The sequence below is a fragment of the Heterodontus francisci genome, chromosome 40 (assembly GCF_036365525.1).
Source record: "Heterodontus francisci isolate sHetFra1 chromosome 40, sHetFra1.hap1, whole genome shotgun sequence".
Lineage (NCBI taxonomy): Eukaryota > Metazoa > Chordata > Chondrichthyes > Heterodontiformes > Heterodontidae > Heterodontus > Heterodontus francisci.
The window spans coordinates 16,560,004-16,574,522 of NC_090410.1; the positions used below are offsets into that span (position 1 = coordinate 16,560,004).

General features: G+C 38.3%; 1 protein-coding gene across 1 annotated transcript in view; it reads left to right on the forward strand.

Moving 5' to 3' along the window:
- The window catches only part of LOC137353168 (ryanodine receptor 1-like), a 535,610-nt gene that overhangs the window by 61,890 nt on the left and 459,201 nt on the right, over window positions 1–14,519 (forward strand). The window contains exons 3-4 of the mRNA XM_068019216.1: window positions 5,150–5,254; window positions 9,749–9,769. Coding sequence (XP_067875317.1) covers window positions 5,150–5,254; window positions 9,749–9,769 — 126 coding nt within the window. The remainder of the gene's footprint in view (window positions 1–5,149; window positions 5,255–9,748; window positions 9,770–14,519) is intronic.

Here is a 14,519-nt window from a genome sequence, read left to right on the forward strand (position 1 = left end):
CCATCTCAATTGCAGCAAGACTTCCTTACTCTTGTACCCCAACCCCCTTGCAATAAAGACTTACATACCATTGTCTTCCTAATTGCTTGCTGTACCTGCATGTTAACTTTCCTGTAATTCATGTACAAAGATCCCCAAATCCCTTTAAATACCAGCATTTACGAGCTACTCGACTTTTAAAATATCTTTTGCTTTTCCATTCTTCGTACCAAAGTGGATAATTTCACACTTCCCCATATTATTATACTTCATTTGCCATCTGCTTGCACAATTGCTTAACTAGTCCATGTACCTTTGCAGCCTCTTTGTATTCTTCTTACACCTTACTTTCCAACCTAGCTTTGTACCATTAGCAAACTTGAATATGTTACACATTACACTCAGTTCCCTCATGCTTGGTTCTCAGCTATTTACAATCTCTGATCCTTGCAGCATACCATCAATTATAGCATGCCATTCTGAAAATGACCTGTTTATTTCTACTCTATATTTTCTGTCCATTAACCAGTACTCAATCTATGCTAATATATTATCCCCGATTCCATGAGTCCTGACCTTGTGTGGCATCTTATTGAATGACGATTCTGGAAATACAAATATACTGCATTTACTGGATCTCCTTTATCTACGCTGCTAGTTACACCCTCAAAATACTCGAATAGTTTTTTTTATTCATTCATAGGATGCGGGGTTACTGGCTAGGCCAGCAATTGTTGCCCATCCCTAATTGCCTTGAGAAGGTGGCGGTGCGCCGCTTTCCTGAACTGCTGCAGTCCATGTGGGTTAGGTACATTAACAGTGCTATTCGGAAGGGAGTTCCAGGAGTTTGACCAAGCGACAGTGAAGGAACAGCAATATAGTTCCAAGTCAAGATGATGTGAGGCTTGGATGGGAACTTGCAGGTGGTGGTGTTCCCATGCATCTGCTGCCCTTGTCCTTCTAGGTGGTAGAGGTCGTGGGTTTGAAAGGTGCTGTCCAAGGAGCCTTGGTGCTTTGCTGCAGTGCATCTTGTAGGTTGTACACACTGCTGTCACTGTGCGTCAGTGGTGAAGAGAGTGAATGTTGAAGGTGGTGGATGGGGTGGCAATCAGGAAGACTGCTTTGTCCTGGTTGGTGTCAAGCTTCTTGAGTGTTGTTAGAGCTGCACACATCCATCACACTCCTGACTTGTGCCTTGTAGATGGTAGACAGGCATTGGTGAGTCAGGAGGTGAGTTACTCAGCGCTGAATTCTCAGCCTCTGACCTGTTCTTGTAACCACAGCATTTTTGTGGCTGGTCCTGTTCAGTTTCTTGTCAATGGTAATGCCAAGGATGTTGATAGTGGGGGATTCAGTGGTGACAATGCCATTGAACATCAAGGGGAGATGATTAGATTCTCTCTTGTTTGAGATGATCATTGCCTGGCACTTGTATGGTGCGAATGTTACTTGTCACTTATCAGCCAAGCCTGAATGTTGTCCAGGTCTTGCTGCATCTGGACACAGGCTGCTTCAGTATCTGAGGACTCGCGAATGGTACTGAACATTGTGCAGTTATCAGCGAATGTCCCCACATCTGACCTTGTGATGGAGGAAAGGTCATTGATGAAGCAGCTGAAGATGGTTGGGCCTAGGACACTACCCTGAGGAACACCTGTGGTGATGTCCTGGGACTGAGATGATTGACCTCCAACCACAACCATCTTCCTTTGTGCTAGTTACGAATCCAATCAGTGGAGAGTTTTCCCTCTGATTCCCATTGACTCCAGTTTTGGTAGAGCTCCTTGATGCCATACTCGGTAACTGCTTGCCTTGATGTCAAGGGCAGTCATTCTCATCTCGCCTCTGGAGTTCAGCTCCGTTGTCCATGTTTGGACCAAGGCTTAATGAGGTTAGGAGCTGAGTGTAAAGCCTGGCTACCTGACACGAACTCGACCAAACCCGACTACGTGTCGGGGTCGGGTCTGTATTCTGTGTCCATCATTCGGGCTCGGATCGGGATGGACTGTACTGTACTGTTTTGTTTTGTATTGCTTTTGTTTTAATCTACGATTTTTTTCTGTTTCAATAATATGTTTGTTATTGTCGGGTCGGGCATTTAAAAAAAATTAAAGGACTCGTGCCCAGCTTGGGTTCAGGTTGGCTGTTGTCGGGTTGGGCCCGGCTCGGGTTTTAATTTTATCCAGGAATGATCTTGATGGAACCCAAACTGAGCGTCAGTGAGCAGGTTATTGCTGAGCAAGTGCCGCTTGATAGCACTGTAAACGACCCCTTCTATCACTTTGCTGATGATCGGGAGTTTTGGATTTGTCAAACATGATTTCCCTTTCATTAAACCATGGTGCTTCTTGTCTCCTTGCCTCACATTTATCTCAGCATTATACAATTGTTTTGCTTATACTTTTTATCTAATATAAATTATGCAAGAGCAATTTTCTTTAAAAATATGAATTATTTTAAGTGCCTCAAAGGTCAGGTTTGATATGAATGTTTGAGCCAGATAATTGAGAGGTGAAAGAAGTGGTATAGCATCATAGAAATTCCGAAAAATAATGTTTACTTTTTTTAATGAGTGGACATTTTACAACATTTGATCCAACAACAATGTTGCATGTGCTAATTTGGGAAATGAGGGAATCAAATTATTTCCAATTGAAAATGTGGGATTTATTATGGCCTTGGTGCAAGGCTGAACCTTCTGACTTTTCAGGTTAGGGGATTCCAGAGCACTTTCATTTTGGCTGTTGGCATTCATTATGAAATTAATGTACTGATTTGCTCTGGCAAAGAACATATCGATGACCTATTTGCTGCAGTCATACACTGCTAGCTGGGAAATGCGGTTGATTGTTCCTGTGGCAACCTGGAAGGAGGTGCAGCATTAAGGTCAGTTGTGACTGTGATAGTCTCCCTGGTGACATGCAGACTTCACCTGCATCAATTAGGAAGATCAAAGAAACTGCAATTCTTAAAATATTGATCAGCACCAATTATCAGTTCTTTATCTTTACCCAATGGGCTACACATGAACTTTGAAAATTTATTTTAGAACATAAATATATAAAAATATAAACTTCTATTTAGGAAGCTCATCTTACTTATAAAATTGTCCAAATCTTATTAGAATTATAGCCCTTAACCTTTGCCAGCTCAGGCTTAACCTGTGTCAGAAGCCTGGGAATGAGTTTTGGCTCCGATTCCACTGTTATTGGTCCTACTGCAATTTCTAGTCCCACTTGGTGATCCTAAGCAATGTTACGAAGTCCTTTTAAAAATGTTTGTATTCCTGCACTGCTAAACCTTCCCCCATTCAATCTTACCCTGACTAGCTGCATCCTGAACTTCATTGACCATGACCATGACCTGCCACAACCTGTTCCCAACACACTGCCTTATCTTGAGGCTTTCAGGATAGCTGTGGCCTGTTTTTAGCCGTTCGTTTTCTTGCTGACTGTAGTTACGATTACAGCTGGTAAGTATGGTATTAAAGAGAAGAAACCTGCTTCTGGTTAGGAATAAGTCAGAGCCTGGCCTCTTTGATTCCCAAAGCACCAGTTTAAATCTCAGTGCTGGGTAATAAATGTATAATTTGATTTTACTCACTGTAAACCTGTAGTCCTGTTGTAAAATAGCATATTCTCTGACTCACCAAGTTTTGCCATAGACGATCCACTTCTATTTACCTATATTTAAAAACAATGGGCTGGATTTTATGCACCCGCTGCTGGGAGTGGCCATGCCGCGGCGATTGTTTCTTGGCTCTCTGACGCCAGCAATGGCAGCAGCTGCCAAGGCGTGGCGCCATTTTAAAAGGGCAGACAGCCCTGCTGGTTAGTTACATTTTTAAAGTTATACACCCCACCCCACCCCCACACTGTTATGATCAAAAGTCTGTCGCTCCTTTCCCACCCCCAATAACAAAATTCAGTATTTGCCTTCTTCCCCCGCCCCCCCCCCACCCCTACAAAAAATACTTACGTCCCACACAAGACCTTCCCTCCCCAACTAAACATGACCTTCCCACCATCCCTCACACTAATGATGTAAATTTGACCCCGTTTTCCCCCCCCAATCCAGTTAAAAATCTTGTTCCCTCCTTCCCCACTACTGTGGCGCCTGCTTTCCCTGGACGGGAAAGTGAAGGGGCACGAGTGCCGGCTGCCGCTCAGATGATCGCGGCCCAAAGGTAAGATTGGAGTGAATTTTATTTAAATGTATTCATTGTTTTGATTTAAACATTCAAAGCCTGCTCCCGTTACCCAATGGTGAGGGGCTGCCACAGAGCCTTGCCATCGCCGGGAAGATTGGGCCCGGCCCTCCTGGCGTTGGGCTCCATAGTGGGCTGCTGCCGGAATGATCTTTCACCCCCCACCAACCCCCCCCCCTTGCCACGGAGCCCGATGTTGGGAAATTGGTAAAATCCTGGCCAATATGTATAGTGTGCAAATGCTGTCTATCTTGCATTATAAGGTACTTATATATACTTATCGTTGCTGTTACAGTTACTGCCATTTGGATAATTTTTCATTAATTGAAAAAGATATTGGCCAGCTGGATTTATTGGTCTAATGTTATCAATAATGTTATTGGACTGGCATTAATGTTTCATTATTATCTGGCTATATAAATCCTGTTTAGGTAGCTGGTATCCAACATTAATTTTCTAAGCAATTAGTATCCATATTGAAAATTTTAGTCAAGAGTTTCTAAGTAAAATTCCAGTAGTAAGTTTATTTTGCTACTAGTTTATGTCTGTGATCCAAGACTTGGATTACCATCTTAATTGTATTTAAATTTGTGTGAAGATAGTTATGAAATACTAACAGGAATTTTATTTACAGCGTGCAGTCAAAAGTATGATCATAAAGCTGTTTGGGCAAAAATATACTTTACCCTGGAGAAAAATTGCTATTTCCCACAATGAATGTCATATTCCAATTCAAGTAGCTTGAACTATGGATGATTTTATAAAATTAAAAAAGGCATGGAGCAAATGACCTTAAGAATCCAAATTATTAGCTTGTCAGTTTATTTCATGGCATTTTTAATAAGGTAACTTTAATTTTTTATGGTAATTTAAATATTCTGACGAACATGGAAATGCATCCCTCAGTTAAATTAAGTTGTGTAAAGCACAGCAATAAACCTGCATGTCCTTTTCTTTTTGCAGAATGTTCCTCCAGACCTTGCAATTTGCAGCTTTGTGCTGGAGCAGTCGCTCTCTGTGCGAGCCCTGCAGGAGATGTTGGCCAACACCGTTGAAAAGGGTAATGAGGTAGGTTTGCAAAGTAATAGTTGGATGGGGTATAATACGTTTGTTGTTAAACATTTTAACTTAGTAACCAGTATGCATGGAAAATGTCTTGCTTTAAATCAACAACCTAAATTTGTCTTGAAATTATTGAAAAGTTTGTTTACTAAAGATCAACAATAAACTTAATTATGAGGTTATAGTAATATCAAAATGAACATTTAATAAAGTATTGTAATTACATAACCATAGTTGAGAGATAAAGTGTGTAAGCCTGGTGCTATGTAGTTGACAATATTAATTGTGACTTACAAACCTTTAAAACTTGCATGCAATGTGTGCTATTTAGATAAAGTAATTCTGTTTTAACCAGTAAGGTAATTTTTTGTCTAAATTAATTATCTGGTGTTGTGACAGTATTTCATTGATACCGCTGATAATGCGTGCTCAGTTAGTTACAAAAATGATAAATGCTTTTGTTGGTAGAATTGATTATAGATGGAATATCTGATGCCAATTTGTGGTCCCCAAAATTGTTGAAATTTAACTCAAGCTTAATGTTGGAAGAAAGAGGAAATAGGAGAAATATCAAAAATGCAACCTAACGATAAATCCTGATCGAACAGTCTTCCTGGATGTAATTTAGAAATATCGAAAAGGATAGCCTGCTGAAGTATAACAGCTTGACTATATCTCTAATACTGTCATGGATATAGGACTATATTCACATTAGGTCTCGTATTATTTGGGCCATCATTCATGTAGCACTGGCTACCAAGGTGACATTTTACTAAAATATGCCTGGAAAGAGCATGCCTGCAACCTAATAACATGTTTTTTTGGAAACATTTTATTATCAGTACTATTATTTTCCTATTGAGTTGAAATATTTGTGAAATATTTTGACCCGTACATATGTGCCCAAATAGGATAAAATAATAGATTTACTGTGGGTACTGGCATATTTTGTTTGAATGTATAGTATAGTTATAATTTATTAATTTGGTATTTGTTAATATAACAACTTTATATTCCAGAACCCAATTGTGGTGGGGGGAGGGAGCCTGGAGCAAAATTACGAATCTTGTTGATAAATTAATTCTATGGAATTGCAACTTTACTACCTTTGAATTATTGTAACTCATATTCAGATTACAGTGCCTGCTGATTGCCAATCTTCAATTCTAATTCCAACATTATGAACTCGAGGTATATAACAGAAAAAAAATGTATAGCAGACAAGACAAATAACCAGGCAACAGATGGGAGAGGACTATTTTGCGAGATAATGTTGGTGAAATGCATGTGGTATGTCACATATTTAGTAGAAAATCTGGGAGTGGGGAAATTATTTGTTTACCCAATGTTGCTGTCAGTAGTAGGTGCTCTCAGTGTGCCAGTTATTTGAAATACTAAATTTACTGCTCCAATGTCTTCTATAATGAGTTAGTGCTAATGGTGCGGTGAGTCTTTCAAAGCCCGTGCTTTCCCAATACTGATCAAACCACAGATAAAATACATCAAATATTTTTTAACTTGCAAATTTATAATTCTAAACTATTTTTATAAAGTGTTCTCATCCAAAACTACTGCTGCAGCCTCAAAGGGTTGAATGAAATAGTGGCTGTTTTTCATTCTCCATTCTCCACACAATGTAGGATTATAGCCTGGGCTGATGGCTTGTGGAGAACCTACATGCTGAGCACTCATATGAAAATGGTGTCATGACTGGCTGTCACTGTGTCTAACTCAGCCCGACTAGATCTGAGCCCGAATGCCGGACCCGGAAGAGCGACCCGACCCAAGCCCAATACATGTTGTCGGGTTCAGGTCAGGATCTGAGGCCTCTGCAGTACCGGCAATAGCCACAGCTCCTGCTGGCGCTGCCGATACTGCTGTGATGCCCACCCTCTGATTGCCCGGCAGCTCTTGAAGGCAGGATCCCTGTTCTTTTATTGACTTTAAAGGGACGGGGTTCCCATCACCTGAAAATTTGACTTAAAAAGACTGAAGGATTGCTCCGGGGTGGGGAGCAGGAAAAGACAAAGGCGGGGTTGCCCTTGCCTTTATGGCCCGTCATCAGGAGTCCGCCTCCCACACAAAATCAAGTCCTGAATATCAACAGTTTCTCAATCTCCCAGTATGATCAACAGTATCATTTAAAGGTTCTATATTAAAAACAAGTGGTGTTGTTGCAGTAGAATCTTGTGCATTCTATGCATGATATCCATCCTCTACACTTTACAGCCATATGTATCTGTGCCACAGGCTTTGCAAGTGTATAGTTTTGAAGGGAAGGGGAAATTATTATGAAGTGGCCAGTTAGTTTCAGTTTAGCCTCAGATCAAAATGAACTTGTTCAATTACACGGGTCCTAGGCCTTTATTATAGGGGATTTTGTGTAACTGTATGTCATTGCCTGTCTGCAGTGTCAGGAGAACATTTTCATGTGTGTGCTCAGTACATGCTAACTTACCAAACTAAGCTATGTTCCTATGGTGTGAAGAAGATCCTTTGTAGGTAAGCAATTTGTCTTTGCAATTTATAACTGTAGAAAGTAACTACAAAGTTTGAAATGATTTAGCCTGGTTAACCTACTGAATTTGTCTTTTGATAATTAAACATTTATGACTCTTTACTGGTACCTGGCTTAGTATTTTCCAGATTATTACTCTTAGCTGATTTTAAAAAAGAGATTTGTATTTTGCCATTAGAAACTTAATTTACATTTAAGTCTTTTCAAAGAGTTTTTCATTGAGCATGCTGAATACATTCCATAGTCATCAATTCATGTTTATATGTCAAGTCACTGCTAGTTAACCCTTTCATTTTAATTAATTTTGTGGTTTCATGTAAAGTTTGACTGTGTCCAGTCACCTTTAGGTTCTTGGCTTTTCATATTGACGTGTCAGTGAAATAACCATACTGGTAATAAGTGATGTAGTCCTAGTAGCTGCTTTCCGATACTTTGCGTGTTTGATCAACAGAAAGAGCTCCTAGTAGATAGTAGACATTGGTAGAGAGGTTCTCAGACTTGGTCTGACATTGCAAGATTTTAAGCTTATGCTTGGTTTCTTGAAAGTGCACGAGTAGATAACTCACATTTTATCATTTTAAACATAAGATATTCTTGGGGAGAATTGTTGACAACTTACGTTCTGCTTTCCTGCTGGATCTGAAGCTCTGACTCAGAATTATTCTTATTTTGATGGTGCATATGTTTCGCTTTAGTTGGTAAGCTCATTATTTCCTGACGCAATTCTTTAGACTGGTATTGAAAACAATTGATTGCATTACAAGTTGTTTTGTGGAAAACTTTTACACCTAATAACAGTCACTTTCAACAGTTGTCATTGAATAAATAAAATGCTTCTTACATCCTAGACAACACTTCTGTGTCTTTCAGTCTTCATAGGTAACATAGCTATTGTGCTTCCTTCTGAATCCAAAATCAAAATTAGATCCATTTCTCTTGTGGCTTTCAGACAATTCCTTGCTCTTCCAATCAGCAAACCAGAACTCAACTTTGATCCGAATAAATGTTGCCAACAGTTTTCTAACTTTAGTGTTACAATTTAGCGTAGGGATAGATCTTATGTACATAACACAATATGCACAAAAATGTCTTATCTGATATTGGTTAATATTTGTGGGGTACATTTTTGTATTAAGGAATACATATAGGGTAAAAAATTTATATCAAGATACTTGAAAGGTTCAGGTCACATACAAGTCTGCACAAGTGGGATGTTTTATTTATTATGCTGCAAAACACTGCTGAATATTTGGATATCTGCGAGTAACTGTATATTTCATTAGCAGAGCTACATTATGACATTTTAAATGATAAGCTAACTTCTGTTAAATTTGCTCATGGGATGTGGGCGTCACTGGCTAGGCCAGCATTTATTGCCCAACCCTAATTGCCCTTGTGTGGTTGATTGCCCTTGGTGGTGAGCTTCCTTCTTGAACTGCTGCAGTACTTGGGGTGTAGATACACCCACAGTGCTGTTAGGAAGGGAGTTCTAAAATTTTGACCCAGTGACAGTTTATTTGAAACCACAAGTTTTATGGTGCTCTAGTTTGGATTAGAGAAGTCACAATAAAAGTGTGTGTTTTGGTGTACATGACATCTTTCTGTTTCTTTACAGCAAACTACATTTAACAAAATATTTGTGAAGGTGGCTAGAAATAAAAACGTAGTTTGAGTCAGTACAGTGGCTTCTCCACTTGCAGAAATTAACAGGAAATAAATTGCCCTAGTTGCCCTAGACAACAGTTTAAAATATACAATGACCATTGTGTCACCATAACCACTATTTTTGGCCATCAGATATTATACTTCACTAGATTTAAGTTAATTAGACATATTGTAATATCTTCTTTATTTTAGATCGCTGTGTCATCAAAGTTGCCATTGGCCACTTGAATAGTGGGATGGGGGAGACTCCAGAAAGTAGTGCACATTGAAAATAATATACTTTTTCTGCTTTTCATTTTTTTTATCCACTATGCAAGCCTGTTGATCTGGACAAATGGGTATGTGTGTGTATGTACTGCTCTGTGGTTTTGTTGCTGTGCCCCTTATTTAAACCATTTTACATTTCTTGTTATAGGTGATTAGAAGTCAGTGCATGAGCTCTAACACATTTCACTTCACTCATAAAGGCCCTGTTCATACCTTACATAAAAATATCATTTCATTGCATTCATTTTACCACAATATGTTAAACTTTCTTAAGTTCTGATGTAACATGGTGTCAATGTTAAATAATAGGCACATGGTATTTCACAAGAAAACTGATTTACTTCAGGCTATCATTCCTTGTAGTTCTGTCTAAGAAAACAGGTACAATCTCTCAGTTCATAACCCACAAAGAACAATTTCTTAATGTATCTGTTTCTTTTTTAATCATAATTACTTACCTTTAGTTTATGTTCAGATTTTGTCTCTGGTTTTCTTTTACTTTTCCTGTTCACTTCACTACATTTTTCATCTTCACTATCACTGAGAGAAAAATATCGTTTGACAAAGCAAAACCTTACTGAAGTTGGGAATGAAGATGGAATTATCTAGGAATGCACTATACCTCATTCTCTAGCAAATTTCTTGATAATTTCACAAGACATTGGAAAGGCATGAAAGAGGAATATCATTCTCTGGGAAAAGTAATTTCAGTGAATAGTACTATCCATAACGAAGAAGGTATTTTGCTATATCTTCTCCCTGAGAGGAAATATTTGTTATTATAAATTGGAAACAGCTGGAGATCCTCACGACTGAGACCTGTCCGGATGTATTTAGTGGGTTCTTATTCATTTAGCTGCTGTTGAATTCAGTGGACATTTGCATCGTTCCACACCTGAACCACTCCTGGATGCTGCTCCTGGTGTTCAGACATATGTTCGTGGTTCAGTATTGGTTTTCATATTGTCTTAACCTCCTACAAAGCCAAACTGTATTTGAACAGGTACTTATGGCTCTGGGGATCCTTTTGATTTAAACAACTATAAACTTCACTTCCCAAGGATAAAATATTTTTATTTATTTTCCTCCTCAATTTTTCTGTCTCATTTTCTTCTCTTAGCCCTCCTTTCCTGAAGGTGGAACTCATTGTTGGCATCAGTGGCCCTCTGGTTTTTCACAATATAGGCAATAGGCTTTCAATCATGGCTGCCATCAAGTCTGATCATATGTTTACCAGTTAACTACACTGAAACAGTTGTTGCAAAGGAACTTGTATCAGACACAGGAATTCCATTTTTTGTTTTTTTTCCCCTTCCTAGTCTTCAGTTCTGAGATAAATGACAGGAAATTCGCTGCTGTCCAGGCCAAAATTGGCCATCTAGCATAGAATAGGCATTAAATCTGAGACCTTCAGATGCAGCCATCTTTTAGATGCAAAATCAAGCTGTTGGTTAGTTATACATGTGGTATCAGCAGCCATAAAGGTGGGGCTAAAGTATGGCGAGTCGAAGAGACGTAGCAGTTGACAGGAAAAAAGACAGAAGCGCAAGGGGAGAGCCAACTGCGAAACAGCCCTGACAACCAATTTTATCTGCAGCACCTGTGGAAGAATCTGTCACTCAAGTATTGGCCTTTCTAGCCACTCCAGGCACAGCTCCACAAACCACTGACCACCTCCAGGTGCTTACCCATTGTCTCCCGAGACAAGGAGGCCAAAGAAGAAGAAGAAGATCAGTACATACTTTCCATTTTGAATCTTGAAAGAATGAGGTTGAGTTTGTAATTGTCTCCTCTTCTAAACATAGATTTTCAATTTAATATACTACATTACATAAGAAATAAGAACATACTGTCCTTGAACCTGCCTCACCATTCAGTAAGATAATGGCTGATCTTCTATCTCAGCTCTGCCCTGTCCCCGTATCCTTTGATTCTCTTAGTGCCCAAAAGTCTTAATGATCTCAGTCTTGAATAGAATCAATGACTGAATATCCACAGTCCTCTGAGGTAGAGAATGCAAAGATTCATAACTCTCTGAGTGAAGACATTAGTTTTCATCTCAATCCTAAAAGCTGACCCCTTATCTAAGACTATGAACCCAATTCTAGAGTCTCCAGCCAGGAAAAACAGCCTTTTAATATCTACCCTGTCAAGCCCTTGAAGAATTTTATGTTCCAATGAGTTCACCTCTTCGTCTAAACTTCTACTTAATCTATCCTCATATGACAACCCTTTCATCCCAGGAATCTATGAACCTTCATTGCATCCCCTCTAAGGTGAGTATATTCTTCCTTCAGTAAGGAGATTACAATTGTACACATTACTCCTAGTGTGGTCTCACTAAAGCCCTATATAATTGAAGTAGAGGTTGCCTCTAGCTAATGGGCCCAATACCAATTATTAATTTTCTTGATTTTTCCGCAGTTCTTTCATGACCCTGGGAGGGAACTCGAGTAAAGCAGTCACAGATATGGCATTTTGATCAAGAAAGTAATATGAATTATTTATCATAAATTACCTACATATCAAATCTGAAATAATATTGGCCAATAGATAGAATATTGTATTAATATGTATTTTTATCACATATTCTCTGGTCTCAAGTTATAGATATTCACATTCTATGTTGGTCCTTTTTCAAAGCCAGATTCTCCATCATTTGTGATTGTTCATTGAAAATACTTCTATTCCCCTACAAAGAATGATATTCCTCTTTAACACCACATCTCTCTGATTGTGGAAGAAAGCGACCATGCTAATCAGAAGCTTGAACACTCTAAATTTAGATAAGAGAATAAATAGCTTCCATAAAATGAATTCTCTCCTTTGATTAATTAAATTTATGCCCTGAATTGCTTTGACATTTAGATACTGCTGAATTTTGTTACTGAACTTCTAAAAAATTAACTTGACATTTTTGGGAGCCGAAAGCACATTCACACTATATTTTGAACAGACTTTATTTACTGTAATTTTTTAGACCATTTTCTTCTCTTGCTATCCAAATATGATCTTGCGAAATTGCCACACTTTAGTCAACACTATTTGGCTGAACAGGGCCACTTTTCCTCCCAGTGTTCCAACCCTTTAGCAAGCCAAAATACAGTACACACCACATAAAACAGCTGTTGGTATAAGCACACTCTAAGTGCATTGTACATCTGTATGCCATTACACTCAAAGGCATGCACCATATCTACAGCCAAATGCATGACTTTTTATGGCTGTTCTACCTATCTAAAATAGGACTTGTATATTTTACGGTAGACACATAGAAATGTTAACACTGAGATATGCTGCCCAGTAGAAGATAAGAATAAACTATCTGGTTTTACCTGGTGTGTACTGTATTTTTCTCTGTTTATTTGTGTTGTGGTGATATTATAACATTTTACCTGGTAGCTAAAGGGTTACTTAGCTAATACAGATTGCTAAAGTTAAAATAACATTGATTTAAATGTGAAATCGTTGTTATTATGATCTGATAACAGCATTATTTCTAAAATGGAGGTGTTTGCATTGTTAATCAGGTAGGTAATTTGTATTATTGTTTTTATCATAGCTCCAGTAGTTGAAATCAGTAATTAAAACTGTATTCTGTCTAGATTTTGTAACCATTTTATAGCTGATCGCATTCACTGTAGATCACCTCCAGGCAGTTACTACTTTGGTTTTAAGCAAATCTATTTGAGAAATTAAAAAAGTGAGCATTTTGAAGGGCAGTGTCCATCTATGTTCTTGAATTGTAGTACAGATACAGCTCTTAAGCTGATTTATTTGCTAAACGATTAATGCTCGTGCCTTTTTTTAAGACATTCTTTTTTGGTTGTATGACCTCTTTTTATCACAATTCCTACAGAAACATTAGGCTGTAACAAGTAGATTCATGTGTTACTGAATTATATAAAGAAGAAAACATTAATGAGACAAAAGCAAAATACTATACATGCTGGACATCTGAAATAGAAACAGAAAATGCCAGAAATACTCAGCAGGTCCAACAGCATCTGTGGAGCGAGAAACAGAGTTAATGTTTCAGGCCGATGACCTTTTGTCAGAACCTCAAATAGGGATTAAATTAAATAGTGATATCTTTGTATCTCTATCTTGCAATTGTCACCGTATAACTTTTTATTAGCGATAAATTTGGTAGTTTCTGGTAATGAAGTTCGACTTTTGTAGTAGCACAAATGGGTGATAAATTGGCAGCCCATTTTACACCCCACCTGATTTTCTTTCCTAGTAAAGGAAATCGAAAAGTAAATCAGGCATGGTTTAAAACAGGATGGTCAATTTGCTATCGTCCACTTTGCACTACTGCTAAAGTCAAATTTCAACCCCATGTCCCCTTTAAAAATCATGTGTCAATATAAAATTTTGTATTAAACTGATACCTTTGGAAAATTCAGGATAGTATTGAAATGGGTTCAAACACTCCACACAAATAATATCCTACCATAATGGTACAACAAAACACACAGAGTTTGATAATACAATAGAATCAGTAAAGCTTTCTGACTTATAACATAGAAAACTTTGAAGGCACAGCATATTCTTCCAGTGTGATACTATTCAAATGACATTTTGGTTGGACTAGGTAGTACAGTAAGCCAGTGCACTGTCCTTTTCAGCTGTAGAACCCCGGTTTCAGCCCATACTGACAGGATGCAACTATCCCTCTTCTGTTGACTAAGTCTTATGAAATAAGTTTGGGCAGTTGTAATCCTATTCATACAATGAAGGCCAACCAGTGTTACAGTCTTCATCTTTTCAGGCTTGATTTTAGTTATTCTAAATAGTTTGTCATAAGCAGGGATTCAG